At 43.0% G+C, this 17,214-nt stretch overlaps 1 protein-coding gene across 2 annotated transcripts in view; it reads right to left on the bottom strand.

The window, feature by feature from the left end:
- Positions 1-2,374: 2,374 nt before the first annotated feature.
- Egfl6 (EGF like domain multiple 6) overlaps positions 2,375-17,214 on the bottom strand; it is a 60,745-nt gene continuing 45,905 nt past the window's right edge. Inside the window, exons 8-12 of one of the 2 annotated variants that reach the window (XM_057760068.1) lie at positions 16,893-17,213; positions 13,766-13,843; positions 8,970-9,074; positions 5,120-5,388; positions 2,375-3,043 (exon numbers count right to left, since the gene is read on the bottom strand). In XM_057760068.1, the coding sequence (XP_057616051.1) occupies positions 2,933-3,043; positions 5,120-5,388; positions 8,970-9,074; positions 13,766-13,843; positions 16,893-17,213 (884 nt within the window). In that variant the 3' untranslated portion in view covers positions 2,375-2,932. The remainder of the gene's footprint in view (positions 3,044-5,119; positions 5,389-8,969; positions 9,075-13,765; positions 13,844-16,892; position 17,214) is intronic. The other variant, XM_057760069.1, reaches the window with a different exon arrangement.

Genomic DNA, 17,214 nt, shown 5'->3' with positions numbered 1-17,214 from the left:
GCTGTCCTGGAACTTGCTCTGTAGATCAGAGCTGGCCTCAAACTCACAGAGATCCCCCTACCTCTGCCTCCCCACTTCTGGGATTAAAGGTGTGCACCACCAGGCTAGTTTTATTTGTATTTTCTAAACAGGATCTCATTTGTAGCCCAGGCTGGTTTCAAATGTGCTATGTAGCTAAGGATGACCTTGAACTTCTTTCTTCCTCTCTCTCTCTCTCTCTCTCTCTCTCTCTCTCTCTCTCTCTCTCTCTCTCTCTCTGTACTTTTGGAGCCTATGCTGGAATTAGCTCTTGTAGACCAGTCTGGCCTTGAACTCACTGAGGTCTGCCAGCCTCTGCCTCCCTAGTGCTGGGAATAAAGGTGTGCACCACCAATCACCTGGCGACCTTGAATTTCTGATCTTTCTGCCTCTTCTCCTATCCTGGGATTACAAGTGTGCTGATTTTATCCACTGCTGAAGATTGAATTTAGGACTTTATGCATGCTAAGTAGAACTCTAGCAGTTGAGCCACATCCCAGCCTCTGCCAGCAATTTAGATATTATACAGTCTAAGCATGAGAGAGCCTCAGATTTGTCAAAGGACTTAATCCCACGTGAAACCTTTATACTGGGGCTCGGGAGTGGCGGTGCACTTGTTCAGAAGAAGCAAGGCCCTAGGTTCAATCCCTAGAATGGAAAGAAGCAATTAAATAACACTCCACTACCTAATACCAACAAATTGAAAGAAATTTATGAACGCTCAATAAAAGCCAGTTTTTAAAACAGAAATGTATCTTGCTACTCACTATCTTTGCTTCTATTCTGTCTTGGGGCAGAATTAATAGTGTCAGGCTGAAAGCATTTATATGCAATGATGCTAAGTAGTCATTATTCAATTCAGCCTGTAAATTTCCCCCAGACTCTTTAAGTGTTCTAAAATGCAAGATCATTTATTTAAAAAAAAGCCTGTGAAGCATAGTAACAAATTATAACATGATAACATGTTCGCTAGTGTTCCGGAAATTGTAAATGCCTTCACTTCATTTTGAAGAAATTAAATCACCTAAGTACTGTTTTAAAGTCCAACTGGCACAGACTTTAAATAGCAGGCCTGAGTTCTAGGAAGGTCTGTTCATCTTCCCTCAGAGAAAGCGAGCCCTCTCCCAGGAGCGCAAGCCTTGTTTTCAGTGTCCTGGAGTGGTAAGGAGCCAGTGTTCCTCTAGCTGTCATATTCATCGGCTAGATTCCAGAGAGTGATGAGTGGTGGGGAATATTAGTCTCAGGTGTGTGACTTTTGTTTCCGCTGCATTTGTCTAACTCTGTGAAGCTGTGTTACCCTGCCTGTCTACAACACCTGGTGGACCTAATAAACAGCTGAACGGCCACTAGCAAGGCAGGAGCAAGGATAGGTGGGACTGGCAGAGAGTAAGTACAAATAGAAGAACTGAGAACGAGGAGAACAAGGAGCAAGAGAACGAGAGGAGGCCTCCAGGGTCCAGCCACCCAGCCAGCCACTGAGTAAGAAGGAAAGTAAGATATACAGAAGTTAGAAAGATAAAAGCCCATAATTTAGGATTAAGAAAAGCTGGCAAGAAACAAGCCAAACTAAGGCCGGGCAATCATAACTAAGAATACGCCTCCATGTGTGATTTATTTGGGAACTGAGTGGTGGACGCCTCAAAAAAACCCAAAAGAGTTAAAACTTGGACTGCATATGAGTCTAATGGTAGGTGGCTAATCTGTATGAGTGTTTAGTGCTCTTTGCACAAAAGCATTGTACTGTGGTGTTTTTTTTTTTTTTGCCTGTACTGTCTTTTCAGGGATATATGTACAGTGAACAGCTTCGGAGAATATACACAGTGTCTTCCTGGAAGACAGATTTAGCGCTCTTTCTCTCTCTTCACTCCTCTTTTGAACAAGGTCTCATGTAGCCCAGGTTAGCATCAAACATACTGTATAGCCAAGGATGACCTTAAACTTCTGATCTGCTGGGATTACAGGCAGGCAACACCACTCCCAATTTATGAGGTACAGAGGATTGGACCCAGGATTTGGGGCATGCCGAGGCAAGCATTCCAGCAAGCCGCCTAAGCCCGTTTTAAGCAGTTTTTATGAATACAAAGTATCTCAACAGAGATAAGAGCCAAAATTATGTTTTCCAGAATCACACACATAAGTAAACATAGAATCATGAACATATCCTTTTATCTTCCTATGATGTAAGGTGATTAACTGGTTATGATTATAAAAAATTAAATATGCAAGTTTGACTATAAAAGAGCAGAATGAGCCATTTAGCCAAAAAAAACTGTTTAATGTCATTGTTTCCAAGAAGCACCTTAAAAGTTAAACAAACATTTAAAAAATGATTTACTTTATTATTTTATGTGTATGGGCCAAAGTGTACCCATGTGTACTACACAAATGTAGGTTTTCATGGAGGTCAGAAGAGGGCACTGGATCTTCTGGAACTGGAGTTGCAGATGGTTGTGAGCTGCCGTTTGGGTGCTGGGAATTGAGCCTGGATCCTCTGCCAGAAAAGCCTGTGTTCTTAACCACTAGGTCATCTCTCCAGCCTCCACAACTAACCATTTATCTGTACTATTTTTTCCTGTTGCTGTTATTCTAGAAATGTAATTTAGAAGAGTCCATAAGCTCACATAGGAAAAGCAGATTTACTAGGTAGGGGGAGATGAGCCGGCATTTCCACATTTTATGACATACCGTGGAGAATTCAGAAACACAGGAGAAGGCACAGTGGTTCGACATAGAAAACAAGTCTTAGTACATTTGAGACAAGAAAGAAATCTTATGATATTTCTGTTGGAACATTACACATTTTCAGCTTATATTTATAAGTGGAAGAGTCCTATGATATGATACAAGAAGAACCCCCAGAAAAAATGGCATAAAAAGCCACATATAGAGAGGTTATAAAGAAGGGCAGTGGCATTTAGCCCTCGACAGATAAAAAATCATCTGGACACAAGCCTGCCACCAGTAAGACGCCATCCACTGCAATTTCTCCAGTCTTGCCTTTGCCACGTTCTGCTTCAAAAATGACCTAGTAATATAGAGAGAATAGAAGGTTACTTCAAAACAATGATGTCATCGGACTATTGAACAGCTGTTAGCACAGACTAAATTTGTGTCTACTGTATAGAAATTGCCTTTCATATTGACTGCATAGCAATATCTTGGCTATATAAGCAATATGTTTCCCACATGTCAACTCACAGTGAGGGTTCTGTTTAGAGAAGACAAGGGTCACAGCTAACTCTGGAGGATTTCTCAAAGTCCTGTTTCTGGCAGTGGTGTCACCTGCCTTTAATTCCAGCCCTCAGAAGCAGGAGGATCTCTGTGAGTTTGAAGACCGCCTAATCTACACGGTGAGTTCCAGGACAGCCAGGGTTATTACACAGAGCAACCCTGTCTTGAAAAAAATAAAAAGTACTGCTCTGTAATTCGGAGCAGGAAACTTTTGGAATTTACATTTAAGGAAAAAAATCTTTGTTTACTTTTAAGTGTCTGTGTGTGTGCGTGCCTGCCTGTATATGCACACACACGTGAGAATAGCTGTTCATCACGCAGTCAAGGATGACCTTGAACTACCACTCCTCCCGAGTCCACCTCTGAGTACTAGAATTGCTGGCATGCCCCACCAGGCCTGGTTTATGCAGTGCAGGGGACTAAACACAGGGTTTTGTGCATGCTAGGCACTCATTCTACCAACTGAGCTACACCCCAGCCCCTCTCTGTTCTTCTCTTGTGTGATTTTTGACTTTTCTCTCTCAAGAACCAGCTCTTGCCAAGGCCCTCCAAACTCAGTAACCTCTTGATCATTTTATCCTATTTGTTCTTTATCAAGTTCATGAACCAACTTCCTCTTTGAGCAGTTGCCTTTTCCTTTATTAAGCCTACTTCACAGTAAAAGATTAACTCAGCAGGTCTGAGTTACCCAAAACCTGATCATTTGAAAGACAGTTTTGTCCTTGACTGCTTACTGAGAGTCAGCTTCTAAGCACTTGAAACTGCTTGGTTAAAAGTATTTTTGTTTACCTGTAACCTTTAGCCAAGCCAGACGGTTTATGCTCAGAATGTGATTTATGATGGGGGCCTTGGCTTATATGATATCAGTGTAGTCTGGAAATGCTGAAGAGTGAATAGCTAAGGTCAGACATGCCAGCAATCCTGCGGGCAGACTGATCCACATTAGCAACATTGAGAGCTTGGAGAGCTAGCTCAGTGATAAAGTGCTCGCCTTGAAAGCATATGGCCTGAGTTCAGTCCCCAGAACTCATTTGAAAAAGCCCTGTGTAGTGATGTGCACTTGTAATTCCAGTGTTGACAAAACAGACAGGTCAATCCCCCAGGCTTGCTGGTCAGCTACTTTGTCAGATTTGGCAAGTTCAAGGCCTGTCTAAAAGAAACGAGGTGTACAGGGCCCAAGGAACAATACCTGAGTTGGCTGTTATATGGCTTTCACATTAACATACAGACATGTACACACACACACACACACACACCTACACCATTGGATGCCAAGGCCTGGGTGAGCTTCCCTGTTGTGCAGTACTTTGTGAGTTTTGTCATTTGTCATATGTGGATGTTGGGAGAATTAAGATCTACTCAGGGGTCTACTGGGCAAAGAAAACTACAAGCTTCTGCCTGGTCCTTCCTGACCCCTGTGCTTACATCCCATTTACTTCTTGCTGACTTTAATGTATATAAACCACAACTAAGTTTGTAACAGCCTTTATCAGTTCTATTAGACCTCCTAAAAGATCATCCCCCCCAAGAGTGGGAATTCCCCAACAGCCACCCCTTCAGTTCAGTTAAAATAACCTTAAAATAATCATATTCTGGCTGCCATTTATTGAGCTAAGTTCCATAGAATGAACGAGAGACCCTTTTCTTGCTTGCTTATTTGTTTTTAACTTATCCAAGCATGCATAGCCTGGTTGGCATGGAACTTAGACAGGCCAGACACACCAATAGGTCATTTGGGAAGAACTGGACAAGTACCCTCATTAGTCAGGCCTATCTTGGTACTCCTGAGACCTATCGACACCAGCAAATACTTTGTTGAATCACTGAAAAAGGGAAGAAAACGGAACTATGGGATTCCTTCTCCACTTACACTTTTGGTAGTAGTATCAATTCCTTGGTACAACTGGATTTTCCCTGTCTTCCATCTCTCGTCCTCATTTTTTGTCTCTTCCCATGCCAGGGCATTGTTGCTATTTTTCACGAACACTCGAAGTTTTCCTACTTTGTCTCCAGCCAGCCGGTAATCAAAGAGCAAGCAGAAGTTGCTTTGGGGTGTCAAGTTGGGGAGGAGAAGTTTCAGTCGGCCAATATCCTTCTTGTGCCCCGCCAGTGCCGGGACGGCCATATAGTAACCAATAGCTTTAAGAGAGCAAAAGACCGTGAGAAGGGGTCTAACTCTATAACATAAGCAAACCAGAAAAATGAACAACAGTCTCCCATAGGACATGCTGAAGTCCTTTCCATTCGAATCGAACAGTCATGCAAAAGTGAGTCCTATGGACTGGAGAGTTGAAATCTTTTCCTATACAGAGAAGAGTGCTAAGGGTCAGAAAGCTGAGGAATTTTCCACATTCACAAGCAAATAAGAATATAATAGAATGGTCACTTAGCCCCTGAAGGTAATTTGCAGCTAATGAGTTCCAGAACATTTCCACTTTGAGTATTTGAATCTCAGAATGCATTTTCCACGGAATCGAGGATAGGTAGGAATTAGTGACTTGTGTTGTTACTGATACAAAGCACTCTAATAAAAGCAACTTAAGGAAGGATTTATTTTGGCTCACAGTTCAAGGATATGGCCCACGGGGGTGGAGGAGGTCATGGCAGCAGGAGTTTAAGGCAGCCAGTCACATTGCAACCACCGTCAGGAAGTAGAGAATGATGAACACTCCCGGTCAGCTCGCATTCTCATTTTTATCCAGTCCTGAATCCCAGCCCAGGGAATGGTGCTGCCTCCATTCTAAGTGGATTTTTCCATCTCAGTTTAAAGCTAGATAATCCCACATACACATTCCAGAGGCTAATCTATTCTAGATAATCTTTCATAGGTATGTTTGTCTCTTAGGTGATGTTAGATCCTGTCAAGCTGACAATTTTAACCATCACAGGTATGATGGCCAGCTACTTAGGCGGATCCAGAGAGAAATGTCTCATAAAAATATACTTGATCTATATTGTCCTAATGGCTTCTTGAGGCTCAACCACCATGTAGTAGCATGTCATTCTTGAGTTCTGATGTAGGATGACAGGATTATATTTTCTTCTATGTTTGCGGGACTTCTAAGTACCTTGTAACCTGGGGAAGTGGACTTTCTGTCTATCTCTATTCTTTTCATTGTGACTGGTGAATTTAAGCAACTCTCTAAGAATTATTATTTTATCCATATGGGTGTTTTGTCTGCATCTTTATTTGTACATGTACGTGCCTGATGACCTAAGGAGCGAGGAGAGGACATTGAATTACATGGAACTGGAGTTACAGATGGTTGTGAACTGCCATGAGGTTGCTGGGAATTGAACCCAGGTCCTCTGGAAGAACACCATTGCTCTTAATCCCTGAGCCATTTCCCCAGACTCAGCTAAAATAACTCTTATACAGCATGGTCTGAAGAAATAATTCAAAAAAGAATTCCCAAAGTTGTTGGGAGGAAGACACTGGAAATGGTGTGTAGTATTCTGGTATAACTTCTGGAGATGCTTGCAGGACCCTGGCTGATGCTACCTTAGTCTTCACTGGATCTAGACACTGGTGGGTCCTCTTCCCTAGCAAAAGCATAGTTCTGCTAGGTGGGCAAGATGACCCTTGATAACAACTATTTGGAAAAGGAGAATGCTGACATACTTAAAATATTTCTGGCCATATACGAAATCTTTTCTGTAAATCTTCCATCTACCTAAGTGGCCAGACTTGCATTCTCCTGTCTCTCTGTCTCTGTTTAAATTATTTAAAGTGTAACCTGAGGCTGGGACCTGAAAGAGACTAAGGATGACAGCATATGTGGAATGGTAGCCTAAGTTGCACATAAATTAGCAAACTATGCTATCCAAGGCCAGCTTCTCTTTGGGAATTAGCCAGAGCCAGACATGTGCTAAGAGTCTTATTCTTTATTAATCTGCGGGTGTGAGCAGTGATTTCTCACTGAGATGGTATATTATTTCTACAACAGCTGCACCAGAGTCTGTAACCATTGTAACCCTGATGGCTAATATTGATTGTCAGTCCAACAGGCTCTGGAGTCACCTAGGAGACAAGCCTCTGGGCACATCTGTGAGAGATTGTCTAGAGTAGATTAGCCTCTGGAATGTCTACGTGGGATTATCTAAATTTAAATTGAGGTGAGAAAATCCACTCAGAATGACGGCAGCACCATTCCCTGGGCTGGAGTCCAGGACTGGATAAAAAGAAGAAAGTGAAGCCAATCTGAGCATTCATCAAGTTAAACTCCAGGATGCCCAGTGGAGTTTAAATTTCAAGTAAACAGTATGTTTAAGACCTGCTAAGAAGTCTATGTCAAATGAAGGCATCCTGTACTTTATCCAGTCACTCTATCAGCTATACTCTTGCTTCTGTGACCTCTTCAATTCCAGCTAAAGGCTTGCCTTCCAGCTTTCATCCTTCCTCGAAGCCCTCCAATACTATCAGCTCATTCCATTTTTTTTTCTCATCTACATTTATCTCTATAGGGGAAGACAAGACCGTCTTGAGAACTGGTGGACATGTTGGAAGAGAGAAGGTGTGATGTGAGTGCCTCAGATGCTGAGAAGCTGGGGGGTCATTTGCAGATTGGGTGTTTGCAAATAGAAGACTTCTCACTGATGAGAATTCAACGCAAGGCAATGCTGACTAGGTGAGCTGTCAGTCTGGGACTCCCATGCGCTATAGCTCTGGCGGCACCAATGTCTACATTCACATGATGGTAGAAAGGAGGAACTCATGTTAGTTATCAAGACAGTTTCTCCAAAGATGTATTATCTCTTCTTTAAGTTGTCCACTGCCTTGATTCTTTAGTGGCTGGCCCACCAGAACAACTGCTGTGTGGGATATATTCCTTCTACCCCAATTACAGGTTCTAACAGGAATTCTTGGTACAGGATAGCAAAGCTTTCTGGCTGCAGGTATGGGCTTGCAATGAAATATCTTCAGAAGGAATTTGTCCTAAGAAAGGATCTTTTAACCCAAGGCTGAGCCTGTACATCCCCAAAGAAATACAATTATATTGGCGAGGAACGGAACTCGGAGCTGTTTAACAGTTGTGGCAGTTATATGGCCAGCTTTCAGGAGAGCAGGATTCCATATGTGTTCCACATTGTGTCTGCAAGTCAAATACGTCATCCAAGGGGAAGCCAGGGCCTGTCAATAGGTCTGAAGCAGACACTACAAAACACAGGAAGTTCATGGCTCAGTGCTAGTGGTGAGAACAATCCAAGGCCAGGTGGTCACAAAGAATTCCTTAGGCAACCCAAAGGGAAGCTGAGTCTTGGAGTTTAGGTTATTAACTTGACACTCATCGTGGTTTTGATCCTTTGAGAGGTGACTCTACTATAGCTCCAGTGTAGACAGAGGTCCCATTACCTTTAAAGATTTGCTTCCTATCAAAACACAACATAAAAACTACAGAGGACTGTGGCTGGTTAACTGGGGGAAAAGGGAGATCTCAGAGACACCCCCACCTTCCTCTCTTTCCCATCTCCCTCTCCCTCTCTTAGAAGAGGGTAAATATAAAGGAGGGATGCTGGGACACATTTCCTGGGTCATAAGATGGGGTGAAGAGGAAATAGATGCTATACCAGTTACTCATTCATCAGAGGCCACCTCAGAAGGTCAAAGGTTCCCAAAGATGGCAAACAACCATGATCTCAGCAGTGACAGGAATAACCCTACAGTAGCAACAGCCTTCTCTCTACCTCTCCTAGAACATGTAGCAGGCAAATTTAAATACCGTTGTCTCGGCCAGCAGGATTCCAGTCAAAATCATCTTCTCGATCCTGTTTCCAATCACAGACCCCATGATCAAAGCTGCAGTCAACTGAGATGTTTAAGTCTGCTAAAAAAAATAACAAAAGTATATTCAGAACCATTAAGATCATCACAAAAGTAGCTAATTTGGAGCTCTGGAATGTCTGGGATGTCATGGGTTTAGCTGCACAGAATATAGATCGTGGCAATTGACATGCTTGTAGGGGTAGTTTAAACCAGATGCACCATCTTTAGACTTTTACATTTTATGAGTATGAGGGTTTTATCTGCATGTACATCTGTGCACATCGAACATGCCTGGTGCCCATAGAGGTAAGAAGAGGACATTATATGGTTACTTATATGTATATTATGTTACAGATGGTTGTGAGCCAGCATGTGTGAAGGAATAGAAGCTGGACCCTCTATAAGAGCAGCAAGTGCACTTAACCAACTGAACCACTTCTCCAGATCCCCTATTTTGAGTTACATCTGTATAGCCATTCTCAACAAATTCTGTTGTAATCTCAGAAAATAAAACAAAAGGAACCAAAAAGATGGCTCCATGGTTAAGAGCCCAATGGCTCTCATTAGTGAAGCAAAACAAGGAATATAACTGGTTGTTCATAAAATTCAGGCCAGAGTCAAAGCGCAGAAAACAAGTGTCTATGGAGCGCTCAGCCATAAAGCATCGAACTCACAACCCTTTCTACAAGGCTCAGGTATTTTGTAACAGTGAGGGCAAACTGGCCAATACACACATCAAACCAGCATTTCCCTTGACCTACATCAGCTCAGCACCAGATAGTTATGAATAGCCCCTGTGTCCTTAAGGCAGTGACTCTCAACCTTCCTAGTGCTGCGACCCCTAATACAGTTCCTCAAGTTGTGATGACCCCCCCAACCATAAAATTATTTTCATTGCTACTTCATAAGTATAATTTTGGTATGAATTGCAATGTAAATATCTGTTTTCTGATAGTTTTAGGTGATCCCTGTGAAAGGGTCATTTGACTCCCTAAAAGGGTTGTGACCCACAGGTTGAGAACCACTGCCCTAAGGTCTCTGAAATTATTCAAATGATCCAAACTTAAATGGTCCCCCTTGCCCTCCCTGTTGACTTTCCTTTTACATAACCCTTATGAACCTTGGTTGAGTTTTCCACTAGCTCCTGCTCTTGCTCAATGTGTCCCCCTTCTCTTGTGAGTGTACGTAATAAACCGTTGTCTCAATGGCATAGGCCTCATGTTGCCACTCGGTCACCTCCATTAATTAAAATCTAACGGGCATTTCATGATTCCAACATTCCTGTTAGAAATTTATCAGGGACATATTGCATCAAATAGGCTGACCTACTGGCAGTTTCTAAATTGTATTTTTTTTGTTGTTTGCTGTGACGGCAGAATGACTGTGTAGTGCAGACATAACAAAGGAATATGAGCGGAGTCAGCTAGTGCTAGGTACTGGTTTTGAACTTTTATGTAAAGCACAGGTCTGCAAGCCAGCACTTTAGCCTACTGTCTTCTTGTTCCTTTACTCTATAAGGACAAAGGAAGCTATGCGCTCCAGAGACCATATGCCTTACAAAACCTCACGTATTTGCTCTCTGGCCCTTACCACAGAAGAGTGTGCTGACTCACAATGTAAGATAACCAGGACAGAGCACTGTGAAAGAGGGCAAAGACCAAGATGTTTCCGATTTAAAGCTAAGGCAGCCCCCTCTCTCTCCGCGTAGCCCTGACTGGCTGAAACTCACTACATAGAGCATAATGGTTTCCCACTATGTAAGCCCACTTGTCGCTGCCTCCAGAATGCTGGCATTAAAGGTGTGGATGTTCATGTTAGACCAACTGGTATTAAAACTTTTTAAATTACATTTTAACTATACATGCGGAGGTCAGAGGACAGTCTGTGGAAGTCAGCTCTGTTCTTGCCCCGTATGGGTCCTAGGGATCAAAATCAGGTCGTCAGGTTTGGTGGCAGATGCTTTGACCTTCTGAGCCATCTTGATGGCCCATAAGTTTTGCTTTTTCTTGACTCATCGCAATTTGCCCTTTTCCCCCCACAAAGCCATGTCATCTAATTTGATTATTGAAAATATCTGTCATTGGACCCTCAATAAATCTAAAACTCCTAAGTGGCTTATCCAGGCTCCACAGACACTGAATGCTGGAACTGAGCCTGAACCTAGATCAGGCTGAGATCCATGACTGTCCATTTTGCATTAGACAGGTTTGGCTTTGGGATGGGGTAGCATTGATGGGGGATAGGATAGCCTATCAGAGGCAGCATGATGGGGATCTTAATGGGAAAGGGGCTCTCGTTTAGAACCTGGAGAGGAGCTCCATTAAGAGAGATGGCCTAGCCAGGGTAGTGGTGGCACATATCCCAGCACTCAGGAGGCAGAGGGTGGCTGGATCTCAGTGAGTTTCAAGTCAACCGGGTCTGTAGAGTGAGTCCAAGGACAACCAGGACTACACAGACAAACTTGTCTCGAAAAACAAGAACAAACAAGCCAAAAACCAAAAGGACAAGAAAAAGGGAGGCACCCTAAAGTATAAGAGACACAGCAGCCATGGCAGCATGTGGGTGGGATGTCCAGAGGAGCAGAAGCCTTTAGATAAGCCCCCTTGGGTGCCTGGTAGTGGTGGCAGTGGTGGCATACCTTTGTAATCCCAGAACTTGGGAGAGGCAGATCTCTGTGAGTTCAAGGCCAGCCTGCACTGCAAAACGAGTTCCCAGACAGCCAGAGCTACACAGAGAAATCATATCTCTGAAAAATGAGAGGGGAAGGGAGAGGGAGAGAGACACTCTGGAGAAAGGGGCTAGTTTGGCTTTTATGTTTTTCTTAACTGATAGGAAGTTTCACACCATGAAGTCTAATTCAGCATGGCCTATGTGATAAAGAACATGGAAGAGTTAGGTCCTGGGTAAGACTGTACCCACATGCTGTTAGGCCACAACACAGCATGGCATCATAACTCTGACCCAGAGGGAGAGCTGCAGGGATATATGCCTGTGAGATCTGGCCTCTTACAGTGCCTGAGCGGCATCTTAATGTGATCAGCTTCTTAAAGAGGCAGACCCATGATCTAGCTCTAACAAATAGAGTAGGAACTAGTTGGGAAGAGGAATAGAATCAGTGAGGCAATAGGGATGAAAATGATTAAAATACTTTATAAGCATGTATAAAATGTCCTAATGAAACTCATTATGTATAATTAACATATGATAATAAAAACCTTTAAAAATGACCTACTATTTAAACACCTGTGGTTAGGGGTAAAGGGATTTCCTCCTGGCCTGCTATAACCATCTTTTATCATGGAGGAAAGGATGCTGAACTAACCTACAGAGTACTTGGTCCTATAGTCATGACAACAAAATAAACAGAACAATACAGTGATGAGTAGGTTTATAGCAGGAGTAATAGAGTCATTAACAGTCCCTAATAGTGGGAGAGGGTCACTGAACTCTCACCTAGGATTCCAACCACCTACTTCCTCTTGCCCCCCTCCCTTCAGCTGCACATAGTCTTGGGAGACACTAGAACAGATAGGACCTGAAAAAAGGCACGACTCCATGATGCAGCTTTAGTGACGTCATCATCACCTTTGCTGAAATGGGACCCTTCAGTGATACACTATTTCTCATTCACTCATACTTCTTTGAAGTAAGCCTCATAAGCTCGTTGTTTCACCAACTTAGATGGGTGGGAAGGTTGCTTTGGTCTGTTATTAGTGCCACCTCTAGAGAGAATGAATATTTGTTTACTCATGTCTCTCCAGGGAGAGTAACACACACTGGTTCTGCGCCCCGCGGTGTAGCGAGTTTTCTCTTGGTTGCTTATGACTGAAGCAGTAATTTTGGGAAATGAAAGATGATGCAGGAGTGAGCACGGACTCTCTAGCTGCTTTGCTCTCTCTCCCAGGGGCTAAGAAAGTATGCTGTGCTGTGTTCTTGAAGCCCCTGCTCCTCGTAAGGTAAGTTTAGAGAGCTATCTAGTGCCTGTCTCCAGGCTGGCGTGTAGGCCAGCCTCAGCTATATCACGCAGGGTGAAGCCGGACTCCCCAGCTCCCAAACCTCTAAGAGTCGGAAATCCCCTTTGTTCTCCAGCTTTAAGGGAAGGCTCTTTCTTCCTTCAGGGTCCCTGAAGCCATGATGCTATTCTCTCCTGAGTTGAAAGGTCTCTCTCACTTCATGGCTGCATCTAAGAAAGGTCTTCCTGAAGGGTGAGCTCATGTCAGCTCCTTTCCCTGAGTCTGCTACTGTTTTAAATTATAGAATACTTAGAAAGAAGCATTAGTTACTGTGAACAAAAGTTCCGGAAAGGAGCCAAACCAAAGGCTACTTCAGTGACTGCAGATGTGGATTCAAATTTACGTTTGCACTATTTTTAGCCCCTTTAATAGGCATTCATTGCCAGCCTCCATGTCTGACCTGACATCCTTGTGACTATCAGGTGAGTCCTTCTGAGATGTATTAACTTAGCAGACTCCCAGATTCTGTCAACCCCAAAGCTAAAATGTTATCAGAGAGAGTCTGGGGCCTATAACAGAGGTTCCCCCACTTGGCCGGAACCTGTCGACCTGGTGTTCTCATCATTCCATCTGAAAAATGATTTGTGACCTTTTTTGTTGTCTACCGTAGACGTCTAGGAAGCTGTTGCTACACTGAAACACTTGAAATCTCTGTTCCTAGGCCAGGGTAACTTATCATTTATTCTCTTTGAGAGGAGAGCTGTGGCTTTTTTTTTCTTATTTTTTTTTAAATCATTACCTTTGTGTTCCAGTTTGGAATTTAGTTCTTTTCTTTGGACGTAGACCAGATCCAAATCCTCTGCTTCATTTACCTTAGCTGATAAAGAACCTTGATTAGTTAAGAAATAACCCAAACCCCCACATGCACCAAAGAATGAACTTCGAGTCGGAACCTAGAAGGTTTTGTCATGGAGTCTGATGGCAAAAACGTGTTAGATCTCCTCCTCCCTACCATGTCTCACCCAGTTTCCTCCCCTGGAAGAGTGTTTTCTAGAAGTTCCCTCGAGAGAGTGCAACATTCACACTCCAGACTCACCCTTTCTCACCAGGTTTTGGAAACCCATTTTCTTGAAATTTTCCTTAGTAAGGGGGATTGTGCGACTGGTCTACTGTTTCTGACCTAGATGAGCCCGTGTCTACCTAGTCCTTGATTAATTCCACCTGGTTTTTTTGCATGTGCTCACCAGTCACACAGCCACGAATACAAGATAGAACGGAGTACCCAGAAAGTAGGAAATGGGGTCTCAGTGGGGGGATTCGGGGTTAACACACAAACTGTCTTGGAGGAGCTGAGACCTATGGTGGGTTCTGTACAGCAACCTTTGCAGCAAGGACATAGCAAACAGGTGTATCAGCTACCCGTTTCATGTAGAAAAACCAAGATCTGTGTTGTAGTGTTTTGCTGCTTCTGTAATCTTTGTATTTTGGCTTAAAATTCCTTTTGACACAAAGTCTCATTATGTAGCCTTTGCTGGCCTGGAACTGGCTATGCATACCAGCGTAGCCTTAAATGCAGAGAGATATGCCTACCTCTGCCTCCTACATGCTGGGACCAAAGGTGTACATCAGTAGGCCTGGCTATTTTGGCTTTTAAAATCATAAACGTACAGCTGTGATAGTCTCTTTTCATACAGTGAGCCTTTGAAAAGTGCCTTCAATAAATAAAAAAAGTGAGGTGAGAGGGACTCACAAGGCCTCACCACTTCCTGAGGGTCTATTGGCAGTTAACAGTCACTGGGAGAGGGGAGAGGGAGAGACATTTTCTCCAGTGGCTTCACCACTGGTTAGTAAGTTGCTCCTATAACAATCCCTTCATCTTCCCTCTGGTAACTGTTGATGTTCCCCCATAGAAGGAGAAGGTGGGGGTTGGTCATTGGACCCTCACCTGAGTTTCCAGCTGCTCCTTCCTACACCTCCCTAGCATTTGTATATAATTTTGCCCTAACTGCATGTCTTGATAGAGTATACAGGTTGCAGATGGATAATTGATGGAGTACTCCATCTATGCGCAATGGGGCAGTTGTCATCATGTGGAGATAAGACTGAATGGTGGTGTGGCTGCTCTGGGGTCACTCACTCCTGTAAGCAGCCCATCGCTCATGCTTAGTAAGTAAGCTGCTTACTTAACAGACTCATTGGTTACCCAGGATAGACTATAGTCCAATCATCGTTTGTGCTATTGTTCGTATCTTATAAGGAGGGGTTGTTTATATCTCCCCTGAGAAGAAACTCAGATGCATAACAGGTTACAAAAAAAGATATGAGAATAAGAAGGAGACTAGTTGGGAAGAGGTAGGGGATCAGGAGGAGTAAAAATGGGACAAGAGAGCATAATATGATAATTTATGTAAGCTCAGAAAATCCTTTTTTTTGAGACAAGGGTTTTTTTGTTTTTGTTTTTTTTTCATTAATTAATTTATTTAATTATTAAAGATTTCTGCCTCTTCCCCGCCACCACCTCCCAATCCCCCCCCCTCCCCCAATCAAGTCTTCCTTCCTCCTCAGCCCAAAGAGCAAGCAGGTTTCTCTGCCCTGTGGGAGGTCCAAGGACCAACCACCTCCATCCAGGTCTATTAAGGTGAGCATCCAAACTACCTGGGCTCCCACAAAGCCATTACGTGCAATAGGATCAAGAACCCATTGCCATTGTTCTTCAGTTCTGTTTTTGTTTTTGTTTTTGTTTTTTTTTTAATAGCCCTGGCTGTCCTGGAACTCACTCTGTAGACCAGGGTGTCCTCAAACTCACAGAGATCTGCCTCTTCACCACCATGGGCATCTTAAAAACTTTTCAGATGTTGGGTATGGTGGCATACATCTTTAATCCTAGTACTGGGAAACAGAGGCAGGCAGATATCTGAGTGCAAGGCCAGCCTAGTCTACAAAGTGAATTTCAGGCCAGCCAAGACTACATAGAGAGATCCTGTCTCAAAGGAAAAATAAAACCTTTTTAAAAAGAAGTAAAAAGGGAGTGTTTGGGAGATCTGGTGATGAAGGTCTCTGATTTGGCGGGTATACTACATGAAAAGTCTGGTGGCCATACAGCTATGCTTTCTGGGTGTTGCCAGGGAGGGGCTGTGCTAGACCGGAAGCACCCAGTAAGGGAATAGGACAGGCCTTACCCTCCTGTTTTTCAGAACAGTAGCTCCTGTTTAACACCCATGGAAAAATTCTCTAGATCTTACCTAGGCCCTTGTTTCTGAGCACTTGAGGGCCAAAATCTTCTCCTTTTTCTAGTTTAAAAACATTTAATCACATGTTCTTCTTCATATGCTGATCCGAACCCCTAATGTATATATGTCTATATGTGTATATATGTATATAAATATGTATATATGTCAACAGATGTAAGTATGGGTATAGTATAGGATTTAGAAATAAGACCAAGAAAGGGTAATATTAGGTGAAGAGAAGGACAGAATACAGGCGAAAGGACAAGTGATGAGAAAGGACAGAATACAGATGAAATGACACATGAGTCATGAAAGAGAGGATATAAAGCTATTTTGTCCAAGTTTTAACTCTGTTATGTTTTTTCTTTTTTTGTGGCGGCTACGTGCATAAAGATGTAATTGGTAGTGAAACCCCAAGTGATATGCCACAGCTTCAGAATGGCCATGATAAGTGTATAGAGTTTGAATGGCCTCCTCAAAATTGCTGTGTGATGTTTTTATTTGTGATGTAATAAAATGATTGTATTAAGCATTTTTTTTTTTTTATAAAAAGCTTGGATGTTTCAGACTCGGTATACCGAAAGGAAGCTAAACCATCTTTCTTAAGGCAGGGATTGTTTACTCTTGTTTGTTGATTTGTCATGAGGAATTATGTTTGTTTTTGTAGAATGCAAGAATAACAAAAGCAATACTTACAAAACACATCTCCTCGAAGGCTTCGCTCCTCTTCTACCTCGTTCTTTAGGACTTCGTCTCTTTTCTCTTCCTCAAGTCCCTGTCTCTTTTTCTCTTCCTTCCTTTTTTGTTCTCCATCAGAATTCCCTCCTCTGGAAATGCTCTCTTCAGAGCTGAAAGGCAAGTTAACCTTAGGGGTGCGTGTAGTGGTGGGTCTTGGGGTGACATTTTTAAGCTTCACCTTTTTCTTCATATTGTGCTTGTGAGCCAGTAACTTCTTGATTCGATCTTTGATGGTCCCAGGTCCTCTGAGGATTTCCTTCACAGAATTTTCCGGAATAAC

The sequence above is a fragment of the Chionomys nivalis genome, chromosome X (genome assembly GCF_950005125.1).
Source record: "Chionomys nivalis chromosome X, mChiNiv1.1, whole genome shotgun sequence".
NCBI lineage: Eukaryota > Metazoa > Chordata > Mammalia > Rodentia > Cricetidae > Chionomys > Chionomys nivalis.
Note: the sequence above shows the minus strand (reverse complement) of the source record. Positions and strands in the feature narration are given on the sequence as shown.